Source organism: Cherax quadricarinatus, chromosome 89 (genome assembly GCF_038502225.1).
Source record: "Cherax quadricarinatus isolate ZL_2023a chromosome 89, ASM3850222v1, whole genome shotgun sequence".
Classification (NCBI taxonomy): Eukaryota; Metazoa; Arthropoda; class Malacostraca; order Decapoda; family Parastacidae; genus Cherax; species Cherax quadricarinatus.
In genome coordinates, this window is record NC_091380.1 from 15411888 (window position 1) to 15439193 (window position 27306).

General features: G+C 41.8%; 1 protein-coding gene across 1 annotated transcript in view; it reads right to left on the minus strand.

Annotated features, from left to right (window-relative positions):
- LOC128697319 (uncharacterized) overlaps nucleotides 1–27306 on the minus strand; it is a 188479-nt gene that overhangs the window by 30005 nt on the left and 131168 nt on the right. The window contains exon 5 of the mRNA XM_070104219.1: nucleotides 17498–17677. Within this exon, the coding sequence (XP_069960320.1) occupies nucleotides 17498–17677 (180 nt within the window). The remainder of the gene's footprint in view (nucleotides 1–17497; nucleotides 17678–27306) is intronic.

Consider the following 27306-nt stretch of genomic DNA (forward strand, 5'->3'; position numbering starts at 1 on the left):
ATCACAGATGATGATGTCACACAGTGAGGCGGCCATCACAGATGATGATGTCACACAGTGAGGCGGCCATCACAGATGATGATGTCACACAGTGAGGCAGCCATCACAGATGATGATGTCACACAGTGAGGCGGCCATCACAGATGATGATGTCACACAGTGAGGCAGCCATCACAGATGATGATGTCACACAGTGAGGCGGCCATCACAGATGATGTCACACAGTGAGGCGGCCATCACAGATGATGATGTCACACAGTGAGGCGGCCATCACAGATGATGATGTCACACAGTGAGGCGGCCATCACAGATGATGATGTCACACAGTGAGGCGGCCATCACAGATGATGATGTCACACAGTGAGGCGGCCATCACAGATGATGATGTCACACAGTGAGGCGGCCATCACAGATGATGATGTCACACAGTGAGGCGGCCATCACAGATGATGATGTCACACAGTGAGGCGGCCATCACAGATGATGATGTCACACAGTGAGGCGGCCATCACAGATGATGATGTCACACAGTGAGGCGGCCATCACAGATGATGATGTCACACAGTGAGGCGGCCATCACAGATGATGATGTCACACAGTGAGGCAGCCATCACAGATGATGATGTCACACAGTGAGGCGGCCATCACAGATGATGATGTCACACAGTGAGGCGGCCATCACAGATGATGATGTCACACAGTGAGGCGGCCATCACAGATGATGATGTCACACAGTGAGGCAGCCATCACAGATGATGATGTCACACAGTGAGGCGGCCATCACAGATGATGATGTCACACAGTGAGGCGGCCATCACAGATGATGATGTCACACAGTGAGGCAGCCATCACAGATGATGATGTCACACAGTGAGGCAGCCATCACAGATGATGATGTCACACAGTGAGGCGGCCATCACAGATGATGATGTCACACAGTGAGGCGGGCATCACAGATGATGATGTCACACAGTGAGGCGGCCATCACAGATGATGATGTCACACAGTGAGGCGGCCATCACAGATGATGATGTCACACAGTGAGGCGGGCATCACAGATGATGATGTCACACAGTGAGGCGGCCATCACAGATGATGATGTCACACAGTGAGGCGGCCATCACAGATGATGATGTAACACAGTGAGGCAGCCATCACAGATGATGATGTCACACAGTGAGGCAGCCATCACAGATGATGATGTCACACAGTGAGGCGGCCATCACAGATGATGATGTCACACAGTGAGGCGGCCATCACAGATGATGATGTCACACAGTGAGGCGGCCATCACAGATGATGATGTCACACAGTGAGGCAGCCATCACAGATGATGATGTCACACAGTGAGGCAGCCATCACAGATGATGATGTCACACCTGAATATCCTGATGTTTGCAAGAAAATAATACAAGAAACTAAATACAATGATCAACAAATTTTAAATGTAGACAAAAGAGACTTGTTCAGCAAATGGATGCCTTCCAGAACTTACATTTACAAGTTTGAAAAAACTCAACCTTCATGTAAAGTGTGTAAAGATCACATAACTTTTATTGGAAGGTAATACAGAAGGGGATTTTTAAATACAGATCAGCCATCACTAATCTGGCATCATTGGACCAGAGTGGTTAGGTTAGAATATGCTTAATAAACTCAGGAAGCCTTGAGAGGGTTTCGGGGGTCAACGCCCCCGTGGCCCGGTCTGAGACCAGGCCTCATGGTGGATCAGGGTCTGATCAACCAGGCTGTTACTGCTGGCAGCATGCAAGCTGAGGTACGAACCACAGCACGGATGGTCAGGTACTGACTTTAGGTGCCTGTCCAGTGCCTTCTTGAAGACAGCCAGGTGTCTACTGGTAATCCCCCTTATATATGCTGGGAGGCAATTGAATAGTCTTGGGCCCTGGACACTTATTGTGTTGTTTCTCAGTGTACTCGTGGCACCCCTGCTTTTCATAGTGGGATTGTTGCATTTCCTGCTGAGTGTTTTGCTTTCATATGGAGTGATTTTCGTGTGCAAGTTTGGTACCAATCCCTCCAGGACCTTCCAAGTGTATATCATGTATCTCTCTCGCCTGTGTTCCAGGGAATACAGATCAAGGACCTTCAACTGTTCCCAATAGTTTAGGTGCCTTATCACACTTATATGTGCTATGAAAGTTTTTTGTACACTCTCCAGGTCTGCAATATCTCCAGCCTTGAAGGGGGCCATGAGTGTACAGCAGTATTCCAGCCTAGAGAGCACAAGCAATTTGAAGAGAATCATCATGGGCTTGGCATCCCTAGTTTTGAAGGTTCTCATTATCCATCTTACCATTTTCCTAACGGATGAGGTAGATACGTTATTGTGGTCTTTGAAGGCAAGATTCTCTGACATTATCACTCCCAGGTCCTTCACATTACTTTTCCACTCTATTGTATGGTTAGAATTTGTGATATACCCTGACATATTTTTAATTTCTTCCAAGTTTTCCATATCTGAGTAGTTGAAATTTCTCCTCGTTGAACTTCATATTGTTCTCAGTGGCCCATTTGAAGATTTGGTTGATGTCCACTTGGAGTCTCGCAGTGTCTTCGATGGAGGTCACTGCCATGGTGATCTGGGTGTCATCCGCAAAGGAAAACATGGAGCTATGGCATACATTTCTGTCTATATCAGAAATGAGGATGAGGAATAGAATGGGAGCAAATACTGTGCCTTGTGGAACAGAGCTTTTTACCATGGCTGCCTGGGAATTTACTCTGTTTACTATTACTCTTTGTGTTCTATTTGTCAGGAAGTTGTAGATCCATCTACCAACTTTTCCCATTATTCCTTTACCCTGCATTTTGTGTGTTATTACACCATAAACACATGTCGAAAGCTTTTGCTAAGTCTGTGTATACTACATCTGTATTTTGTTTATCCTCTAAGCATCCAGGACCTTGTCATAGAGGTCCAGTAGCTAGAACAGGCAGGAGCGACCTGCTCTAAACCCGTGTTGCCCTGGGTTGTGTAACTGATGGGTATCTATGTGGTTGGCTATCTTGCTTCTTAGAACCCTTTCAAAGATTTTTATGATATGGGATGTTAGTGCTATCGGTCTGTAGTTCTTTGCAATGGCTTTCCTGACACCTTTGTGGAGTGGGGCTATGTCTGTTGCTTTTAGTGTGTGTGGGATGACCCCTGTGTCTATGCTCCCTCTCCATAAAATGGTGAAGGCACACAATAGGGACTTCTTGCAGTTTTTGAACACAAGAGTTCCATGAGTCTTGGCCTGGGGCAGAGTGCATGGGCATGTCATTAACTGCCCCTTCAAAATTTTGTGGAGTTATAATAATATCTGAGAGTTTTGGGATGACCAAATTTTGGGTTTCATTCATAAAGAATTCATTTGGATTGTCGACCCTTAGAGTGGGCAGTGGCTCGCTGAACACTGAGTCATACTGGGACTTTAGTATCTCACTCATTTCTAGGCTATCATCTGTGTATGTCCCATTCTGCCTAAGCAGGGACCCAATACTGGATGTTGTTTTTCCTTAAAATTTGGCATAAGAGACCAAGTATTTTGTTCTTTTTTCTTTCAATTTCCTTTAGGGCTTTTAGTTCTTCCGGTGATTCTTGTCTCCTATAAGATTCCGTCAGCTTAAGTTCGATATTTGCAATTTCATTGACTAGTACTTCCCTTCATATTTCACATATATTGACCCCACTCAGCAGCTCTGTGACTCCTCTTCTTCATCTGTATAGGGAATGTCTCTCTCTTTCTAGTTTACATCATCTCTTTCTTTTTCTTAATGGAATGTGTCTTGAGCAGATCTCAAGAACCACAGAATTCATTTTTTCAAGGCAGATGTTCAGGTCCATGTTGTTTAGGATATCTTCCCAGCTTGTTTCATTTAGGACATGGTTTACTTGATCCCATTGTATGTTTTTGTTACTGAAATTGAATTTCTTGAAGAGACCTTAATGACTGCTTACATTTTGCTGGTCCAGAGCCCTGTGCATACATGTCTGTACCACTATTATATTGTGATCTGAGTGAATTGGCTTTGATACAGTTATATTATGTATCAGATCATTGTTGTTAGTGAAGATGAGGTCCAGCACATTTTTTAGTCTTGCAGGCTCTACTATTTGCTGGTTTAACCCTTTCAGGGTCGACAGACCCTCTCAGAGACTTGTTTTCAGGGTCGGCCAAATTTAAAAAAAAAATCATTTTTTCTAATGAAAAGATAATCTTTTCCCGATCATAATGACACCAAAAGTATGAAATTTGATGGAAAACTTATGGAATTATGCTCTCGTGAAGTTAGCGGTCTCGACGATGTTTACGAATTGGCGATTTTGCCCACTTTGAGCCCTATTTTCGGCCAATTCCTCTGTACTAGTCGACAAAAATCATAACTGCTTCGTTAGAACTCCATTTTTTCTATCGAATGAGTATATGAAATCACCCATTTACGGATTTCAACTATGCAATACAGTGGTCAGAATTTAGCAATTTTGCCAATTTCACACAAATTTCAAAAGATGCCAATTTCTGAATAGGGTTCAGAATAAACAAGAAAGGTATTCCAGGCACTAAAATAACATTTCCTCTGTTCATTAGTCACATCCCCAGGCCCCTCTTACATTTCTTTGCTTTCCACTTTGAATTTTTATTCTCACACAAAAATAGAAGATTTACTGTTATGCAGACTACTGCATTAGTGTAGAAATGGTGTAAATAATATCAGTGCGCTTGTGAAAGAATATTAGACTCACCAGTTGATGTGTATTGGACGCATAGCATGACATTTTTACTTTTGAACTTAGGTAAAAATCAAACATTTGTGCTACTTTGAGCTCAATTTCAAGGTGCTTTTCATTGTAAAACCAGTCAAAATCATCTCAATTTTTGTAATATGTCTTCCATTCTATAAAATGAGACCAGGAAAACTAGAATACAACAATAAATACCATAGGAAAATATAGTGTAAAATCGCTGTTTCAATCCAAAAACACTGTCAAAAAATTTTTTTTTTCTCATTATGCACTGTGTGCTGCAGGATTTTTTTATACCATGCACACTGACCACATAGACCCATTCTTTCATATGTAGGCCTACCAGCTTTCTCTCATTAGATTTGAGGACACTAGAATTTAGGCATACTAGTATGTCAAAAACCCTTGTGCGTAAGCCGTACTAGTACGGCCGAAACCCTGAAAGGGTTAAGGTGAATTTGTTGCAGAGATTTATTAGTTCAAGTGTGTGTGAATTTTCATCTGAGCTGCCTCCTGGGGTGATCTCTGCTAAAACATTGTTTGCTATACTCCTCCATTTTAAGTGTCTCAGGTTGAAATCTCCTAGTGATAAGATGTTTGGGGCAGGAGTTGGGAGATTTTCCAGACAGTGGTCAATTTTCTCAAGCTGCTCCTGGAATTGCTGGAAAGTTGCATCTGGAGGCTTGTACACTACCACAATGACAAGGTTTTGGTTTTCGATCTTTACCGCCAAAACTTCGACTATATCATTTGAGGTGTTTAGTAGCTCTGTGCAAATGAGCGACTCTGTGACATACAGGCCAACCCCACCTTGTTGCCTGTTTAGTCTGTTACATCAGAATAGGTTGTAACCTGGGATCCATATTTCGTTGTCATAATGATCCTTTATGTGGGTTTCTGTGAATGCTGCAAACATTGCATTTGCCTCCATGAGCAGTCCTTTGATGCAAGAAATTTTGTTGTTTTTTGATGGCTTTAGACCCCTGCATGTTTGCAAAGACAAATGTCATATTTGTGGAATTTAGAGGGTTTTATTTGCTGGCTCTAATATCTGTTGTTCTGGGGTAGACACCATTGTCCGTGCCTCTGCTCCAGCAGTGTTTTCAGGTGGTGTAGGATTATTGTCATTTCTTGCCAGTCTTTTTTCCCTTCTGGCCCTAAAAAACCTCTGTCCCTGGAGAGTTTGAGGTTTCTCTCTTTTGTTTCCCATAGTCTGGCTGGTCTGTGTCTTCTAGTCCCCTTGAGATGATATGCCTGGCAGTATGCATTGTAGCATTTTCTTTCATGGATTGATGAGTGACACATTTCTGGGTGAAATAAGTTGCAAGAAAGGAAGTTGCACTCTCCTGCTGTCATGTGGGTGTGGCATTTTTTGGAATGGTCAAAGGTGCATGTCCCACCTGTTTTACCAGATATACCGTGCCTGCAGAAACCCAAGGCATAGTATTAACATAGATTGTACTTCAGTTTGCTCAGATTTATTATAGCTGTGTTCACTGCTGGTGCATTTATTTTTCCTGTTTCCTCAATACATCAATATCTTTTACCCCCATATGGACATCAGTGCTTCCACCAGGTTTTGCTGGTAGTGTGTCGACACTATTCCTTGAGGCCGCATCCCATTTTGATCAATCTCCAGAAGTATCTCTATTTTGAACCTCTGTGGACTGAATAAGGTTGTCTTCAGTGTCCTCTAGGAAAACACTAGTACCCTCACAAGCTCTCTCTTCTAATATTTCACTACGATCCTCTGGAGCACTTTCTTCCAGGACAACACTAGCACCCTCAGCACTGTCCTCCAAGACAGCACTAGCCCCCTCAGGAGCACTGTCCAAGACAGCCCAATCCCCACCACCCATCTTTTTTTACCCAGCTGTCATACCATGCTGGCATGTCTTTCAAGAAGTATGTTTTATTATTGTTCTTGTCTTTTAATATGGACGTCATTTCCTCATACAGGTGTATCTCGTTTGGGCAAACCCAAAAACATCTCTCTGAGTTTATGTTAAGTGTGGTCACTAGTTTAACCCTTTCAGGGTTTCTGATATACTAGTATGGCTTACACACCAGGGTTTTTGATATACTAGTATGCCTAAATTCTAGCGCCCTCAAATCTAGCAAGAGAAAGCTGGTAGGCCTAAATATGAAAGAATGGGTCTATGTGGTCAGTATGCACAGTATAAAAAAAATCCTGCAGCACACAGTGTGTAATGAGAAAAAAAACTTTGACCATGTTTTTGGATTAAAAAAGCAACTTTGCACTGCATTTTCGTATGGTATTTATGATTGTATTCTAGTTTTCCTAGTCGCATTTAATAGAATAGAAGATATATTACAGAAATTGAGATGATTTTGAACGGTTTCGTGATGAAAAGTACCTTGAAATTGAGCTCAAAGTAGCAGAAATGCTCGATTTTTGCCAAAGTTCAAAAGTAAACAAATCATGCCATGCATCCAATACACGTCAACTGGTGAGTCTAATATTCTTTCACAAGTGCGCTAATATTATTTATACCATTACTACACTAATGCAGTAGCCTGCATAACAGTAAATCTTCTATTTTTTGAGAATAAAAATTCAAAGTGGAAAGCAAAAGAAATGAATGATGGGCCTGGGATGTGACTAATGAACAGAGGAAATGTTATTTTAGTACCAGGAATGTCCATCTTGTTTATTCTGGACCCTATTTGGAAATTGGCATCTTTTAAAATTTGTGTGAAATTGGCAAAATTGCTAATTTCTCACCACTTTATTGAATAGTCGAAATTGGTAAATGGGTGGTTTCTTGTACTCATTCGATAGAAAAATGGAATTCTAGTAAAATAGTTATGATTTTTGTCAACTAGTGCACTGGAAATGGCCAAAAATACTGCTCAAAGAGGGCAAAATCGCCGATGCGTAAACATTGTCGAGACCGCTAACTCCCCAAGAGCATAATTTCGCAAGTTTTCCATCAAATTTTATACTTTTGGTGTCATTATGATCAGGAAAAGATTCTCTATCTTTTCATAAGAAGAAATAATTTTTTTTTTTCCGAAAAATTTTCAACCCTGATAACAAGTTTTGGAGAGGGCCTCTCGACCTTGTAAGGGTTAAAGTTCCTGCATATAATATGGGACCACTGACCACGAAGATGGCAAGCAATCCAGGCCTGTCTTTATCCTTTGCCCTTTCTGCAGACCACACAAATCTTCATGGTAGTGATCCTCTTACAATATTGGACAACTTTCTTAGCTAGCTAGTCTATAATTCCCCAGTGCCTTTATTTTATTTGTTTTTTTAGCAGTTCTTCTGATTTGGCTTTATTTCCAATGAAACCATTTGAATCCACCCAAATCCAGCTTTATTTCCACAAAAAGTGTTTGAATCTGCCTGAATCCAGCAAAATCTATTTGAATTCTCCCGAATCCACGAACTGGAAGAATCCAGTCAATGTATATCTTTTTTCTAATAATTACCTTAACAGAAGATCTGTCTATCTGTATTTTAACTATTTATTGTATTTAAATTTTTGTACAGTTCTTCTGGTTTGGCTTTATTTTCAATGAAACCATTTTAATCCGCCCAAATCTGGCTATATTTCAAACAGACTATTTGAATCAACGCAAATCCAGCGAACCTGGAAGAATCTGGCTAGTGGATCACTGTACATCTTTTTCCTAATAAGCATCTTAACAGTAGATCTGTCTATCTGTATTGTAACTATTTGCTGTAGTTTTGTTTGAGTGTTCGATAGGGCAGGTAGAGCACCAACAGTTAGTGAGACCAGTCACAGGATACATTGTTATCAACGAATCCACTTGAATCCGGTTGCTGGATGAATCCGGGCAGATCTGGATTAGGCTCACTGAATGATATTTGACTAGCTCATGAAAAGGACTACTGGAAAAAAAATTAAACAGAGTAATATATGTTCAGTTTGATACAGAAAGTATAACTTGCGTGTTTGGGCGCCGATGGCTTCAATATATGGAGATAACTGGAGGAATAATGATTTTTGTTGTGTATATAGTGACTGCTACTAACTACAGGTTTACCACACACTGTTTACATCTCTCCATCACAATCAGTACTAACAGCTTTACGCTGTTCATCATATTTCTACAAAACTGTACACTTTTGTATTTCCTCAAGATTTTGCAACTCTTCCTATTTGAACAGTAATGTTTTACTCCCTGGAACCACTAATTATAAGTCAGGTACAATAGCAGACCTACGTGGCAGGTTCTGATGACTGCTGGCAACTGTTTACAATATGAACCTGTCTCTTCGGGCCTTAACACTTCAGTTTTAAATTTCACCTTATCTTTTATTATCCATATACTAGGGTACCACTGTGGTATACACTATAGTACTAAGTATAACACTAGGGTACCACTGTGGTATACACTATAGCACTATGTATAACACTAGGGTACCACTGTGGTATACACTATAGCACTATGTATAACACTAGGGTACCACTGTGGTATACACTATAGCACTATGTATAACACTAGGGTACCACTGTGGTATACACTATAGCACTATGTATAACACTAGGGTACCACTGTGGTATACACTATAGCACTATGTATAACACTAGGGTACCACTGTGGTATACACTATAGCACTATGTATAACACTAGGGTACCACTGTGGTATACACTATAGCACTATGTATAACACTAGGGTACCACTGTGGTATACACTATAGCACTATGTATAACACTAGGGTACCACTGTGGTATACACTATAGCACTATGTATAACACTAGGGTACCACTGTGGTATACACTATAGCACTATGTATAACACTAGGGTACCACTGTGGTATACACTATAGCACTATGTATAACACTAGGGTACCACTGTGGTATACACTATAGCACTATGTATAACACTAGGGTACCACTGTGGTATACACTATAGCACTATGTATAACACTAGGGTACCACTGTGGTATACACTATAGCACTATGTATAACACTAGGGTACCACTGTGGTATACACTATAGCACTATGTATAACACTAGGGTACCACTGTGGTATACACTATAGCACTATGTATAACACTAGGGTACCACTGTGGTATACACTATAGCACTATGTATAACACTAGGGTACCACTGTGGTATACACTATAGCACTATGTATAACACTAGGGTACCACTGTGGTATACACTATAGCACTATGTATAACACTAGGGTACCACTGTGGTATACACTATAGCACTATGTATAACACTAGGGTACCACTGTGGTATACACTATAGCACTATGTATAACACTAGGGTACCACTGTGGTATACACTATAGCACTATGTATAACACTAGGGTACCACTGTGGTATACACTATAGCACTATGTATAACACTAGGGTACCACTGTGGTATACACTATAGCACTATGTATAACACTAGGGTACCACTGTGGTATACACTATAGCACTATGTATAACACTAGGGTACCACTGTGGTATACACTATAGCACTATGTATAACACTAGGGTACCACTGTGGTATACACTATAGCACTATGTATAACACTAGGGTACCACTGTGGTATACACTATAGCACTATGTATAACACTAGGGTACCACTGTGGTATACACTATAGCACTATGTATAACACTAGGGTACCACTGTGGTATACACTATAGCACTATGTATAACACTAGGGTACCACTGTGGTATACACTATAGCACTATGTATAACACTAGGGTACCACTGTGGTATACACTATAGCACTATGTATAACACTAGGGTACCACTGTGGTATACACTATAGCACTATGTATAACACTAGGGTACCACTGTGGTATACACTATAGCACTATGTATAACACTAGGGTACCACTGTGGTATACACTATAGCACTATGTATAACACTAGGGTACCACTGTGGTATACACTATAGCACTATGTATAACACTAGGGTACCACTGTGGTATACACTATAGCACTATGTATAACACTAGGGTACCACTGTGGTATACACTATAGCACTATGTATAACACTAGGGTACCACTGTGGTATACACTATAGCACTATGTATAACACTAGGGTACCACTGTGGTATACACTATAGCACTATGTATAACACTAGGGTACCACTGTGGTATACACTATAGCACTATGTATAACACTAGGGTACCACTGTGGTATACACTATAGCACTATGTATAACATACTATTATCAGGGAAACTGTCTTTCCTCTGACAAAAAAGTTGTAATATTATTTTCACGGTCACTCTAGGCCTCAAGTTCCTCTCTGAGAGTCTGGTAATGTTTGTTATTCTACACTGATTCTCCTTTTTCCACTCAGTAGATATTATTATCTGCTAGATTAGTTCCAAGTGCTAGAGGGATGTATCTTATAAGTTCACTGGCACAGTTTAAAGTTCTAATATGCAAGAGAGACCGTGAAAAACATGATAAAACACAGCGGCACAGCAATGGCCAGATAACTACAATACCTGTAACTTGTCAATAGAGAGACTTTCTGCTAAATCTTCCTCATTTTCATCACTGCTTTCTCCTCCACTGGTTTGCTGCTCTGGACTTACAACCATCTGCACAATTTCTGAGTCAGCAAAATGATGAAATTTGAGTCAGTATAATGATGAAATTTGAAATTATGCTAGCCAAAATTACTGCTTGATTACTGAGGGAAGCAGATTACTGATTGCCAGATTAGTGATGGCTGACCTGTACTGAAACTAATGCTTGTTTATCAGTCTCCAAATCCTCACACTCTGAGAGACTACAACCATTGATTGCTTCCAGTTCTTTGGCCGTCAAATAGGAAAGCATGGGAGACTAAAGCTGTTTTCCAAGACTTGTTTTCAAGTTGTTTTTGCCCAGCTGTTGAAAACTATTGCAATGACAGCAATATCACATTTAAAGCATTACTGGTATTGGATAACATCCCAGGACATCCAACCACATATGGATCTTTTTTTTTTTTGACACGAAACACATCATTATTGCAGCCCCTTTTTCAAGGAACCTGAAGTTTACCTGGAGAGAGTTCAAGGGGTCAATGTCCTCACAACCTGGTCTCTGACCAGGCCTCATGGTGGATCAGGGCCTGATCAACTAGACTGTCACTGCTGGCTGCATGCAATCCAATGTACGAACCACAGCCCGGCTGGTCAGGTACCGACTTTAGATGCTTTTCCAGTGCCTGCTTGAAGACAGCCAGGGGTCTATTCGTAATCCCCCTTATGTATACTGGGAGGCAGTTGAACAGTCTTGGGCCCCTTACACTTATTGTGTTGACTCTTAACATGCTAGTGGCACCCCTGCTTTTCATTGGGGGGATGTTGCATCATCTGCCGAGTCTTTTGCTTTCGTAGGGAGTGAATTTTGTGTGCAAGTTTGGTACTAGTCCCTCTAGGATTTTCCAGGTGTACATAATCATGCATCTCTCCTGCCTGCCTGCCAGGAAGTACAGTTTCAGGAACTTCAAGTGTTCCTGGTAATTGAAAGGTGCTGTTAGTGTGCAGCAATATTCCAGCCTAGATAGAACAAGTGACCTGAAAAGTGTCATCATGGGCTTGGCCTCCCTAGTTTTGAAGGTTCTCATTATCCATCCTGTCATTTTTCTAGTAGATGCAATTGATACAATGTTATGGTCCTTGAAGGTGAGATCCTCCGACATGATCACTCCCAGGTCTTTGACATTAATTTTTTGCTCTATTGTGTGGTTGGAATTTGTTTTATACTCTGATGAAGTTTTAATTTCCTCACATTTACCATATCGGAATAATTGAATTTTCTCATCGTTGAACTTCATATTGCTTTCTGCAGCCCATTGAAAGATTTCATCGATGTCCACCTGGAGTATTGCAGTGTCTGCAATGGAAGACACTGTCATGCAGATTCAGGTGCTATCTACAAAGGAAGACACGGCACTGTGGCTTATATCCCTGTCTATGTCTGATATGAGAATGAGGAACAATATGGGAGCGAGTACTGTGCTTTGCAGAACAGAGCTTATCACCGTAGCCACCTCAGATTTTACTCTGTTGACTACTGCTCTTTGTTTTCTATTTGTCAGGAAATTATAGATCCATCTACCAACTTTTCCTGTTATTCCTTTAGTATGCATTTTGTGCGCTATTACACCAAGGTCACACTTGTCGAAGGCTTTTGCAAAGTCTGTGTATATTACATCTGCATTCTTTTTGTCTTCTAGGGCATCCAGGACTTTGTCTTTGTGATTCAGCAGTTGGGACAGACAAGAGCGACCTGCTCAAAACTCTGGGTTGTGTAAAATTGATGGATATCTAGATGGGTAGCGATCTTGCTTCTTAGGACCCTTTCAAAGAATTTTTATGATATGGGATGTTAGCGCTATCGGTCTGTAGTTCTTTGCTATTGCTTTACTGCCCCCTTTGTGGAATGGGGCTATGTCTGTTGTTTTTAGTAATTGTGGGACGACCCAAGTGCCCATGCTCCCTCTCCATAGGATGTTAACCCTTTCTAGGTTTCGGATATACTAGTATGGCTTATGCACCAGTGTCCATGACGTACTAGTAAGCATAAATTCTAGCCCCTTCAAATCTAGTGAGAGAAAGCTGGTAGGCCTACATATGAAAGAATGGGTCTATGTGGCCAGTGTGCACAGTTTTACCTGGAGTTTACCTGGAGAGAGTTCCGGGGGTCAACGCCCCCGCGGCCCGGTCTGAGACCAGGCCTCCTGGTGGATCAGAGCCTGATCAACCAGGCTGTTGCTGCTGGCTGCACGCAAACCAACGTACGAGCCACAGCCCGGCTGATCAGGAACTGACTTTAGGTGCTTGTCCAGTGCCAGCTTGAAGACTGCCAGGGGTCTGTTGGTAATCCCCCTTATGTGTGCTGGGAGGCAGTTGAACAGTCTCAGGCCCCTGACACTTATTGTATGGTCTCTTAACGTGCTAGTGACACCCCTGCTTTTCATTGGGGGGATGGTGCATCGTCTGCCAAGTCTTTTGCTTTCGTAGTGAGTGATTTTCGTGTGCAAGTTCGGTACTAGTCCCTCTAGGATTTTCCAGGTGTATATAATCATGTATCTCTCCCTCCTGCGTTCCAGGGAATACAGGTTTAGAAACCTCAAGCGCTCCCAGTAATTGAGGTGTTTTATCTCCGTTATGCGCGCCATGAAAGTTCTCTACATTTTCTAGGTCGGCAATTTCACCTGCCTTGAAAGGTGCTGTTAGAGTGCAGCAATATTCCAGCCTAGATAGAACAAGTGACCTGAAGAGTGTCATCATGGGCTTGGCCTCCCTAGTTTTGAAGGTTCCCATTATCCATCCTGTCATTTTTCTAGCAGATGCGATTGATACAATGTTATGGTCCTTGAAGGTGAGATCCTCCGACATAATCACTCCCAGGTCTTTGACGTTGGTGTTTCGCTCTATTTTGTGGCCAGAATTTGTTTTGTACTCTGATGAAGATTTAATTTCCTCATGTTTACCATATCTGAGTAATTGAAATTTCTCATCGTTGAACTTCATATTGTTTTCTGCAGCCCACTGAAAGATTTGGTCGATGTCCGCCTGGAGCCTTGCAGTGTCTGCAATGGAAGACACAGTCATGCAGATTCGGGTGTCATCTGCAAAGGAAGACACGGTGCTGTGGCTGACATCCTTGTCTATGTCGGATATGAGGATGAGGAACAAGATGGGAGCTAGTACTGTGCCTTGTGGAACAGAGCTTTTCACCGTAGCTGCCTCGGACTTTACTCTGTTGACGACTACTCTCTGTGTTCTGTTAGTGAGGAAATTATAGATCCATCAACCGACTTTTCCTGTTATTCCTTTAGCGCGCATTTTGTGCGCTATTACGCCATGGTCACACTTGTCGAAGGCTTTTGCAAAGTCTGTATATATTACATCTGCATTCTTTTTGTCTTCTAGTGCATTTAGGACCTTGTCGTAGTGATCCAGTAGTTGAGACAGACAGGAGCGACCTGTTCTAAACCCATGTTGCCCTGGGTTGTGTAACTGATGGGTTTCTAGATGGGTGGTGATCTTGCTTCTTAGGACCCTTTCAAAGATTTTTATGATATGGGATGTTAGTGCTATTGGTCTGTAGTTCTTTGCTGTTGCTTTACTGCCCCCTTTGTGGAGTGGGGCTATGTCTGTTGTTTTTAGTAACTGAGGGACGACCCCCGTGTCCATGCTCCCTCTCCATAGGATGGAAAAGGCTCGTGATAGGGGCTTCTTGCAGTTCTTGATGAACACAGAGTTCCATGAGTCTGGCCCTGGGGCAGAGTGCATGGGCATGTCATTTATCGCCTGTTCGAAGTCATTTGGCGTCAGGATAACATCGGATAGGCTTGTGTTAATCAAATTTTGTGGCTCTCTCATAAAAAATTCATTTTGATCTTCGACTCTCAGTCTGGTTAGCGGCTTGCTAAAAACTGAGTCATATTGGGACTTGAGTAGCTCACTCATTTCCTTGCTGTCATCTGTGTAGGACCCATCTTGTTTAAGTAGGGGCCCAATACTGGACGTTGTTCTCGATTTTGATTTGGCATAGGAGAAGAAATACTTTGGGTTTCTTTCGATTTCATTTATGGCTTTTAGTTCTTCCCGCGATTCCTGACTCCTAAAGGATTCTTTTAGCTTAAGTTCGATGCTTGCTATTTCTCTGACCAGTGTCTCCCTACGCATTTCAGATATATTGACCTCTTTTAGCCGCTCTGTTATTCTTTTCCGTCGCCTGTAAAGGGAGTGCCTGTCTCTTTCTATTTTACAGTAAGAGTGGTAGTGAAATAAAATACCCGGAGAGTGTGGTGGTACAATAAGAATGGTAGTGTAATAAAGTACCTGGCAAGTGTGGTGGTACAGTAAGAATGGTAGTGTAATAAAGTACCTGGAGAGTGTGGTGGTACAGTAAGAGTGGTAGTGTAATAAAGTACCTGGAGAGTGTGGTGGTACAGTAAGAGTGGTAGTGTAATAAAGTACCTGGAGAGTGTGGTGGTACAGTAAGAGTGGTAGTGTAATAAAGTACCAAGTACCTGGAGAGTGTGGTGGTACAGTAAGTGTGATAATCTAATAAAGTACCTGGAGAGTGTGGTGGTACAGTATGAGTGGTAGTGTAATAAAGTACCAAGTACCTGGAGAGTGTGGTGGTACAGTAAGAGTGGTAGTGTAATAAAGTACCTGGAGAGTGTGGTGGTACAGTAAGAGTGGTAGTGTAATAAAGTACCTGGAGAGTGTGGTGGTACAGTAAGAGTGGTAGTGTAATAAAGTACCTGGAGAGTGTGGTGGTACAGTAAGAGTGGTAGTGTAATAAAGTACCTGGAGAGTGTGGTGGTACAGTAAGAGTGGTAGTGTAATAAAGTACCAAGTACCTGGAGAGTGTGGTGGTGCAGTAAGAGTGGTAGTGTAATAAAGTACCTGGAGAATGTGGTGGTACAGTAAGAATGGTAGTGTAATAAAGTACCTGGAGAGTGTGGTGGAGCAGTAAGAGTGGTAGTATAATAAAGTACCTGGAAAGTGTGGTGGTGCAGTAAGAGTGGTAGTGTAATAAAGTACCTGGAGAGTGTGGTGGTACAGTAAGAGTGGTAGTGTAATAAAGTACCTGGAGAGTGTGGTGGTACAGTAAGAGTGGTAGTGTAATAAAGTACCTGGAGAGTGTGGTGGTACAGTAAGAGTGGTAGTGTAATAAAGTACCTGGAGAGTGTGGTGCAGTAAGAGTGGTAGTATAATAAAGTACCTGGAGAGTGTGGTGGAGCAGTAAGAGTGGTAGTATAATAAAGTACCTGGAAAGTGTGGTGGTGCAGTAAGAGTGGTAGTGTAATAAAGTACCTGGAGAGTGTGGTGGTACAGTAAGAGTGGTAGTGTAATAAAGTACCTGGAGAGTGTGGTGCAGTAAGAGTGGTAGTATAATAAAGTACCTGGAGAGTGTGGTGGTACAGTAAGAGTGGTAGTGTAATAAAGTACCTGGAGAGTGTGGTGGTACAGTAAGAGTGGTAGTGTAATAAAGTACCTGGAGAGTGTGGTGGTACAGTAAGAGTGGTAGTGTAATAAAGTACTTGGAGAGTGTGGTGGTACAGTAAGAGTGGTAGTGTAATAAAGTACCTGGAGAGTGTGGTGGTACAGTAAGAGTGGTAGTATAATAAAGTACCTGGTGAGTGTGGTGGTACAGTAAGAGTGGTAGTGTAATAAAGTACCTGGAGAGTGTGGTGGTACAGTAAGAGTGGTAGTGTAATAAAGTACTTGGAGAGTGTGGTGGTACAGTAAGAATGGTAGTGTAATAAAGTATCTGGAGAGTGTCGTGGAACAGTAAGAGTGGTAGTGTAATAAAGTACCTCGAGAGTGTGGTGGTACAGTAAGAGTGGTAGTGTAATAAAGTACCTGGAGAGTGTGGTGGTACAGTAAGAGTGGTAGTGTAATAAAGTACCTGGAGAGTGTGGTGGTACAGTAAGAGTGGTAGTGTAATAAAGTACCTGGAGAGTGTGGTGGTACAGTAAGAGTGGTAGTGTAATAAAGTACCTGGAGAGTGTGGTGGTACAGTAAGAGTGGTTGTGTAATAAAGTACCTGGAGAGTGTGGTGGTACAGTAAGAGTGGTAGTGTAATAAAGTACCTGGAGAGTGTGGTGGTACAGTAAGAGTGGTAGTGTAATAAAGTACCTGGAGAGTGTGGTGGTACAGTAAGAGTGGTTGTGTAATAAAGTACCTGGAGAGTGTGGTGGTACAGTAAGAGTGGTAGTGTAATAAAGTACCTGGAGAGTGTGGTACAGTAAGAGTGGTAGTGTAATAAAGTACCTGGATAGTGTGGGCGTGGGTGGGTGGTGGCTGGTGCTGGAGAACATGGAGATACAGTTGACCATCTTGTAAAGTTATCCTGGAGTAGCGGAGGTCATCTTGGTCTTGCTGGACACCAAACACCAGGCCAGCCTCCACCAGCCTCTTGACGCTCTCACTCATCCCACGAAGATAATCAATCTGTGGGCAGTTACCACCATTATCACCTCTTCACAGTGTCACTACCATTATCACCTGTGTACAGTATCACTACCATTATCACCCATGTGCAGTCTCAGCATCATTATTACAAGTGTACAGTGTCACTATCATGTAGAGTGTCAGCACCATTATGACAAGTGTCCAGTATCACTATCACCCATATACAGTGCCAGCACCATTATCACAGGTGTACAGTGTTATGATAATGTTTGCTTCAGCATGATAGTGTTTGAACAAAGGAGAATGACAAAAGCCACTATATATGCAGAACATTTTGGCCAAACTTAAGATTAATAAGGCAATAACAATACAGTGTAAATTTAGGTGTTTACAATAAATAAAATATAAGTGAATATTACACAAATAACCCACACATAAAAGAGAGAAGCTTACGACGACGTTTCGGTCCGATTTGGACCATTGACAAAGTCACACTAACCAGAGGTGGAGCAGGATGGCTATATATAGGCAGGAAGAGGTGGTGGTAGTAGTAGTAGTAGTAGTAATAGTAGTAGTAGTAGTAGTACAAGAATTGTATATAATACCGGCAAGATGAAATTAAGACACATGCACAACACCCGGGCATCCCCATCGTAGACGCTTCGCCATCCAGCCAGCCACTGGATGGCGAAACGTCCACAACAAGGACAACCAGACGCCGCACATGTGTCTTAATTTCATCAGTAGTTGTAGTAGTAGTAGTAGAAGAAGAAGAGGTAGTAGTAGTGGTAGTGGTAGAAGTGGGAAATAAGGAAGACGAGCCAGTCAAATACAAAGGAAGGAGAGCACTGCAAGAGAGCTAGATGCCCACAGAGGGAGAGCAAGCACACAGAGGTGCGTGAAAGGGGAAGTGGTGAAATAAATGAAGAAGGAACAGAAACACGAGACAGTAGAGAGAAAGACAACCCAGAGGAGAAAAGGAAAGAGGAAAGGGGAAGAGGAAGAAGAAGAAAAAGAAAAAGAAAAAAGAAAAAATGAGGATTCAAGTTTTTTCTTTTTTTTTCTTTTGTTTTTTCCTTGTTTTTTTTTTTTTCTTTTTTTTCTTTTTTTTTCTTTTTTTTTCTTTTTTTTCTTTTTTTTTCTTTTTCTTTTTCTTCTTCTTCCTCTTCCCCTTTCCTCTTTCCTTTTCTCCTCTGGGTCGTCTTTCTCTCTCCTGTCTCGTGTTTCTGTTCCTTCTTCATTTATTTCACCACTTCCCCTTTCACGCACCTCTGTGCGCTTGCTCTCCCTCTGTGGGCATCTAGCTCTCTTGCAGTGCTCTCCTTCCTTTGTATTTGACTGGCTCGTCTTCCTTATTTCCCACTTCTACCACTACCACTACTACTACCTATTCTTCTTCTACTACTACTACTACAACTACTGATGAAATTAAGACACATGTGCGGCGTCTGGTTGTCCTTGTTGTGGACGTTTCGCCATCCAGTGGCTGGCTGGATGGCGAAGCGTCTACGATGGGGATGCCCGGGTGTTGTGCATGTGTCTTAATTTCATCTTGCCGGTATTATATACAATTCTTGTACTACTACTACTACTACCACCACCTCTTCCTGCCTATATATAGCCGTCCTGCTCCACCTCTGGTTAGTGTGACTTTGTCAATGGTCCAAGTCAGACCGAAACGTCGTCGTAAGCTTCTCTCTTTTATGAGCGGGTTATTTGTGTATCGTTCCAGTCACGGTATTGTGCCTTTTTTTGTTATTTAAGTGAATATTGTATTTGTTCAGACTACATGACTAACAAGTTTACTTGAGGGGAATTACAAGTTTCATTATAAACCTAAAGTGTACACAATTGTTTAATGATTGTGAGAGTTTCAGATACGGTGGACCCTCGATTTTTGTGATTAATCTGTTCCAGAGAGTCTACCAAAAGTCGAAATTCATGAGAATCAAAACCATTTTTCTCATAAGAAATAATGTAAATCCAATTAATCTGTTCCAGACACCCAAAAATAATTTTTTATGGATTAATATAGATTTACATATATAAAGGAATGAGAAATCAATATAAAGCAATAATAAAATGTATAAAAGATCATTTAACATCACACTTACCTTTATTGAAGACTCTTTTTGGTGTATGGAAGACGGGAAAAGGGGAGAGGGTTAGGGTGATGTTCCTCCACAAATGTTTGCACTTCACCCCACTTTGCAAAATGTCTTTAATCTTTAACCCTTTGAGGGATTTGGACGTACTAGTATGGCTTACGCGCAGGGTTTTTTGACGTACTAGTACGCATAAATTCTAACCGTCAAATCTCGCGGGAAAAGGCTGGTAGGCCTAGATGTGAGAGAATGGGTCTGTGTGGTCAGTGTGCATGGCAGAAAAAAAATCTGGGACCCAGTGGTGCATTGTGGGAACGCCATCTTAGTACACAATGTCCATGCCTCGCAGTAAGAAGTTCCTCACTCCTCGGTGATTTGGGACACTTTTGTTCCCCAGTGACAGTTCTAATACAGATGGAAGTGCCAGTGAAGATGAGTTTCAAGGTTTTGGTGAGGTTTTGACTGAAAGTAATGACCATAATATCAGTAATAGTGAGGAAAACCAAGACGACCCTCAGCCTTCCACCTCTGGTGCTGGGCCGTTTTGTTCACATTCAGTTGTACCAGAATTAAAGAGGAAACTCCTATTTTCCCAAATCCTAGACTCAGATGTGAGCATTTTTGATGATAGTGATAGTGATTATGAACTACAAGCTCTTGAAAACAGTTCCAGTAGTGATATTGAAGTGGAATATTCCCCAGTGAAGGGGTCCAGTCCCTGGACCCATTATGTACCTTTGTAATCTTTTGACTACCGCCCACAGGATGGGTATGGGGTGCATAATAAAGATATTAAACTAACTAACCCCAGTGAAGCGTCAGTATATGCAATGATATATGCGCTCTGTGCAATATGCTATTCCAAGGGGAAGGAGTACATCTCGGAGTACATCCCGTGGCTGTACAACAGGAACAGACAGTGAAAATGATGATGATAGTGTTGCAATTGGGATGGAAAATGTGCATGGTGGTGGTAGTGGTGGTGACGGCCGTGAGACACCAGCAGTGGGCCATGCTGCCACCCACGCCGCTGCCTCAGCTGATCTACAACAAAGGCCACAATCCCCCACCCACCCACCACCCCAGCCTCCACAACCACAACCTCCAAAACCACAACCACCTGTCATTGTCCAGCACCCTCCAGCAGACCACACCTGGGATTGGCAGGAAGCTGTCAATTTTGTTCCAAATGCCCACCAGTTTGATGACAGCCAAAGTGGAATACGGCCATCTTGTACACTTGGGAACAATGCCACTGAACTGGAATGTTTCGAGTTATTCTTTGACGAACCCCTGATGGAAAGTATTGTCATGGAAAGCAACACATACTACGAGTACACCATGGCAAACACATTACTTTCACCAAAATCACATCTACACCAGTGGAAGGAGGCAACTGTGGCTGAGATGTATCTTTTCTTTACAACAATAATGCTTATGCCATATGTGTATAAGAACAAAGTGAAATCATACTGGTCAACAGACTGCCTGATTGCAACCCCAGGTTTCAGTGATATAATGCCAGTGAATCGATTTGTGCTAATGTTACGTATGCTTCACTTCTCAGACAAAACCAGGCCTGACAGAAACAACAGGTTATATAAGATTAGGCATGTGTTTGTGTTCGCATCGCTATTGGGCCATGCGGACGTGCTGCGCAGTAGCTCCTGATTGAGTTGGCTTTTGCGCAGTGTTGACGTGTACTTGGCTCTGTGAAGACCTGTTTGCGCGCTCTCTAGAATTGAAGCAAGATGCCCTCCATCGAGCAACTTTACCAACAGCTTAAGGAAGAATTGAGGTTGGCGAATATGGAAATTCGGCGACTGACCGAGGAAAACAAAAACATTCGGAGTAGTCCTCCTGTTTTGAGTCCTCAGGTCAAGAAGGGAAACTGGTCAGTGGCTTGACAGCAGGGAAAGAAGTTGACGATCAAGAAGACGAATGGAAAGGTAGAAACGATGAAGAAGAAAGAGACTGCCATGGAAACTGTTGTGGAAACATCCAATACATTCTCAGTGCTACCCGACGAATGTGAGTCGACTACTGGGAACGTCACGACGAAAGACATTAAGGAAGGTACGAATATTGTTGTTGTTGGGGATAGCCAAGTTAGGTATATGGATAGGGCGTTCTGCTTGAAGGACAGGAGTAGGAGACAGAGAGTTTGCTTTCCTGGGGCTGGGATGGAGGATATTGTTAGCCGTCTGGATGACATCATGAGAGGTAATGGGAGCAATCCTATTATCTGTCTCAGTGCTGGAGGCAACGATGTTGGCAGACGTAGGAGTGAGGACCTGATTAGCAGGTATAGGTCAGCAATAGAAATAATTAGAAGTAAGGGTGGGAACCCTCTCATATGTGGTATTTTGCCAAGGAGGGGAGTTGGAAATGAATGGTTGTCCAGGGCAATTGGTGTCAATTGCTGGCTGGACAAATACTGTAAGGAAAATGCGGTAACATTCATTGACAACTGGGACCTCTTCTATGGCAGAAATGACATGTATGCTAGGGATGGGGTTCACTTATCTAGGTGTGGGGTGGGAGCACTGGCAACTGCAGTGGAGGGAGCAGTTAGGACTTTAAACTAGGAATAGTTAGTGGTATGGGTTTTGGCAGGAAAACAGTGAAGTCCCAGTGTAGTAATTTTACGAGTTCTAGGGGAACTAGTAATAATAAGAATGAGATAGATATTGAAAAGCCAGGAACCTTGGGTGATAAGGACAGTAATAGGTTTAGTAGAAAAATAGAAATGAGCAGGAAGGGTAAAGAGAAAGGAGAGTCTTTCAATGTTTATTATGCTAATTGCCGTAGTGCTAGGAATAAGATGGACGAGTTGAGATTAGTTGCTAGTGTAGGTAACATTGATGTATTTGCCTTAACTGAGACGTGGTTTAATTCAAAAAGTCGGGACATGCCTGTGGAATGTCATATTCAGGGTTTTAAATTGTTCCAAGAAGATAGAAGTATTGGGAGGGGGGGTGGGGTGGCATTGTATGTCCGAGATCGCTTGAACTGTTGCATAAAAACGGGCAGTAAGTCTGAAGTAACACATACAGAGTCTGTTTGGATAGAATTTTCAGAGGGGCATGAAAAACTGATTTTAGGAGTGATATACCATCCCCCAAACTTAGATAGGGACCAAGGGAAACTACTATGGGAGGAAATTGTTAAGGCCACAAGGCACGATAATGTAGTAATTCTAGGAGACTTTAACTTTAGTCATGTTGATTGGAATTTCTTGACTGGGAATTTAGAATCATACGACTTCTTAGAAGTATTTCAGGATTGTTTTTTGAAGCAGTTTGTGACAGAACCTACAAGGGGAAATAACCTGCTTGACTTAGTTATGGCAAACAATGAATCCCTTGTTAATAATTTAGAAATTTCAGAGGAACTGGGTGCTAGCGACCACAAATCAATTACATTTAGCATTGAATGGAAGTACGATAGTAGCGATAACTCAGTAACAGTCCCAGATTTTCGCTTAGCAGATTACGATGGGCTTAGAGAACACTTATCATCTGTTGATTGGGGTAACGAAGAGAGCTATCAATATGACAGTTTTCTGAACACTATACATGCTGCTCAAAGAGCGTTTATCCCATATAAAGAAATTAGATCAAATAGAAATGACCCAAAATGGATGAATAATAGGCTCAAATATCTACTAGGGCATAAGAAAGGAATTTATAGGCGTATCAAAAGAGGTGAGGGTCATCTTATGAATCAGTATATTGACATTAACCCTTTGACTGTCGAAGGGCCCAATCCTGAAGTTGTTCCTGGTGTCGCAAAATATTCGAAAAAAAAAAATTATTTTTTCTTATGAAAATGTTAAGATTATTTTTCTGATTGTTTTAGTCCCAAAAAAAAATTTTTCCCATCAGTACTTACCGAGATATAGAGGCATGAAGTTTGCAGAAAATGAGCCGCGTATGGCAACAGCGGCGACTGCCGCTCACCCGGTAAACTTTAGTTTACTTGTATTTGAAGGTTTGTTGTTTTTTTCACTATTTTATTTTTTCACATAACTTATGTGGCCTGTGAGACCAAAGTAAGGTGCAATGTACATATATACACTCGTTGTATACAACACAATAAGCACACAAACATAATTATCAATATATTGTTTACAAAACTTGTTTACAAAAACAAACAATACAAAAAATTGTTTATTACTATTGTTCTATAATATATATACCAATATACAGTCACTGAACATATTCCTAGAAGTTCTGCAGCTTGTGGAACTCTCTGAAACATGGTGTCATACACAGTGGTGTTTTACACTCTCACACATAAAACATGGTGTCATACACAGTGGTGTTTTACACTCTCACACATAAAACATGGTGTCATACACAGTGGTGTTTTACACTCCTCACACATAAAACATGGTGTCATACACAGTGGTGTTTTACACTCTCACACATAAAATCAGTGTGTGTGCATTTTTGTTGAATTTTTTTTTTATGTGCAAAGACAAAACACCTCGTCTGAGCAGTTTTCTTCAAAGTATTAGCAGGCAGTTGTGTTATGTAGTTATCCTAGGTAAATGGTCGTGTGTCATCATTCCTTCCTAATTTCCTTCATTCCTTTCCTACCTGGAGGCTACCTGGAGGGCATTCCACCTCTCTTCCTACATTCCTTCATCTGTCCTTCATTACTTTTTTCCTTCCTTTCATCTAGTCCTTCCTTCATTCCTGCCTTCCCTTCTTGCTTCTGGTTTCTATAATATATATACACATATATAGTCACTAGATACTTTCATAAAACTGCTATTATCACCCTTCAGCAAGCTTGTCTTGTGTGCGAGTGTGTGGCTTATAATTGTTTTGAGTCAGGAGTCGGCAGCTGTCAAAGTGACATATTGGCTCATTACTCACACCCCCTACCGCTGTCAAAACAATGGGGTCGGATGCTGCTTCCCCCTCCATTCTATCTAATTATCTTTCTCCCTCATTCTATCTCTTTCAATCTGTCTCTCTTTCTCTCTCTCTGTCTATCTCTGTCTCACAGGTACACATAAATACAACTATACATAGTGTAAATTACCTAGGATAACCCAAAAAATCCAGACAAAGTGCTATACTCTGCTTGAAGATGTGAGTAAACGTGATGATGACACAGTCTTGTGGCTCTCTCTGAGACAGAGCTAGACGGATAGACAGGGAGCTTGGCAGACAGACAAATAGACAGACAGACAAATGTTTGTTCGTCGTCATCTCCTCCTCCTCCTCCTTCTCCTCCTTCTCCTCCTCCTCCTCCTCCTTCTCCCCCTTCTCCTCCTTCTTCTCCTTCTCCTCCTCCTGGCTCTTGACAGATGGACAGCTGCCCCCCTCCCTCCACCCTCGTTTACGCTCATCAAAGGTCAGCTCTTATCAGATGTTATCTCCCCTTATCTTGTCACTGTCATGGGGTGAACTGTTTTCATGCCTCAAGGGAACATATTATTACATATTATTATTATTAGGTATTAGGTGTTATTATTATTCTTATTCTTCTTCTTATTCTTATTCTTCTTCTTCTTCTTCTTCTTCCTCCTCCTTCCACCTTCCTCCTCCTCCCTCCCTTCTTCCTCCTCCTCCCTCCTTCTTCCTCCCTCCCTCCTTCCTCCTCCTCCCTCCCACCTCCTCCCTCCTTCTTTCTCCTCCCTCCTTCTTCCTCCTCCCTCCTTCTTCCTCCTCCCTCCTTCCTCCTCCTCCCTCCTTCCTCCTCCTCCCTCCTTCCTCTTCCTCCTTCCTTCCTCCACCACCATCCTGCCTCCTCCTCCTTCCTTCCTCCTCCTCTTCTTCCTCCTCCTCTTCTTCCTCCTCCTCCTCCTCCTCCTCCACCTCCACCTCCTCCATTGCTTTTGGTCTCAAACTCCTCGAAATCATGAAATTGATCTTCATTGACACTTCCATCTGTGTTAGAGCATCACTTGGGAAGAGAAGAGTCCCAGATTTGCAGGGAAGTCACATATTTCTTACCGCTAGACATGCTGAAAAAGGACGACTGAAATGGTATTCCCACAATGCACCACTGGCTCCCCGATTTTTTTTATATGGTGCACACTGACCATGGAGACCCATTCTCTCACATGTGGGCCTACCAGCTTTCTCCTGCTTGATTTGAAGCCGCTAGAATTTATGCGTATAGATACGTCAAACACGGTATCTCCTATGACGTACATATACGACCGCGACAGTCAAAGGGTTAAGAGGGACATTAAAAAGGGGATAAGAAAAGCTAAAAGGGACTATGAAATTAAAGTTGCTAGGGATTCTAAAACTAACCCAAAAAGTTTTTTCCAGGTCTATAGAACAAAAGTTAGAGATACGATAGGTCCCCTTAAAAATAACTATGGGCACCTTACTGACAAAGAGAATGAAATGTGCTTGATTTTAAATAATTATTTTCTCTCAGTTTTTACACAGGAAGACACTAACAATATTCCAGTAATTAATTTTTACAGTGGGCTAGAAGAAGATAAATTATGTAACATCACAGTCACTAGTGAGATGGTTGTGAAGCAGATAGACAGACTGAAGCAAAATAAGTCGCCGGGTCCTGATGAGGTTTTTTCAAGGGTTCTTAAGGAATGCAAAATGGAACTCTGTGAACCATTAACTAATATTTTTAATTTATCTCTTCAAACTGGTGTAGTGTCTGATATGTGGAAGATGGCTAATGTAACTCCTATTTTTAAAACAGGGGACAAGTCGTTACCGTCAAATTACCGTCCAATAAGCCTGACCTCAATTGTAGGCAAATTACTAGAGTCAATTATAGCTGAGATTATAAGAAGCCATCTCGATAAGCATAGCTTGATTAATGATACTCAGCATGGATTCACAAGAGGCCGGTCTTGTCTAACTAATTTATTAACTTTCTTCAGTAAAGCTTTTGAGGCTGTTGACCACAATAAAGAATTTGATATTATTTACTTAGATTTTAGTAAGGCTTTTGATAGAGTTCCGCACCATAGACTGTTAAAAGAAAGTGGCAGCTCATGGCATTGGGGGAAAAGTGCTCTCGTGGATCGAGTCATGGCTCACTGACAGGAAGCAGAGTGTGTCCATAAATGGGGTTAAATCCGAGTGGGGATCTGTAACAAGTGGCGTTCCACAGGGATCAGTCTTGGGCCCGTTGTTGTTTATAAAATATATCAATGATCTTGATGAGGGAATTACTAGTGATATGAGCAAATTCGCCGATGACACAAAGATAGGTAGGATAATTGATTCAAACGTAGATATTATGGAACTTCAGGAGGATTTAAACAAACTCTATTCTTGGTCAGAAAAGTGGCAGATGCAGTTCAATGTAGATAAGTGCAAGGTTCTGAAGCTTGGGAGTGCCCATAACCCTAGTACTTATAAGTTAAATGATGTAGAACTTAGCCATACAGATTGCGAAAAGGACTTGGGGGTTATGGTGAGCAGCAACCTTAAACCAAGACAGCAATGCCTAAGCGTACGTAATAAGGCAAATAGATTACTGGGATTTATATCAAGAAGTGTAAGCAACAGAAGTCCAGAGGTCATACTGCAGCTTTATACATCATTAGTAAGGCCTCAC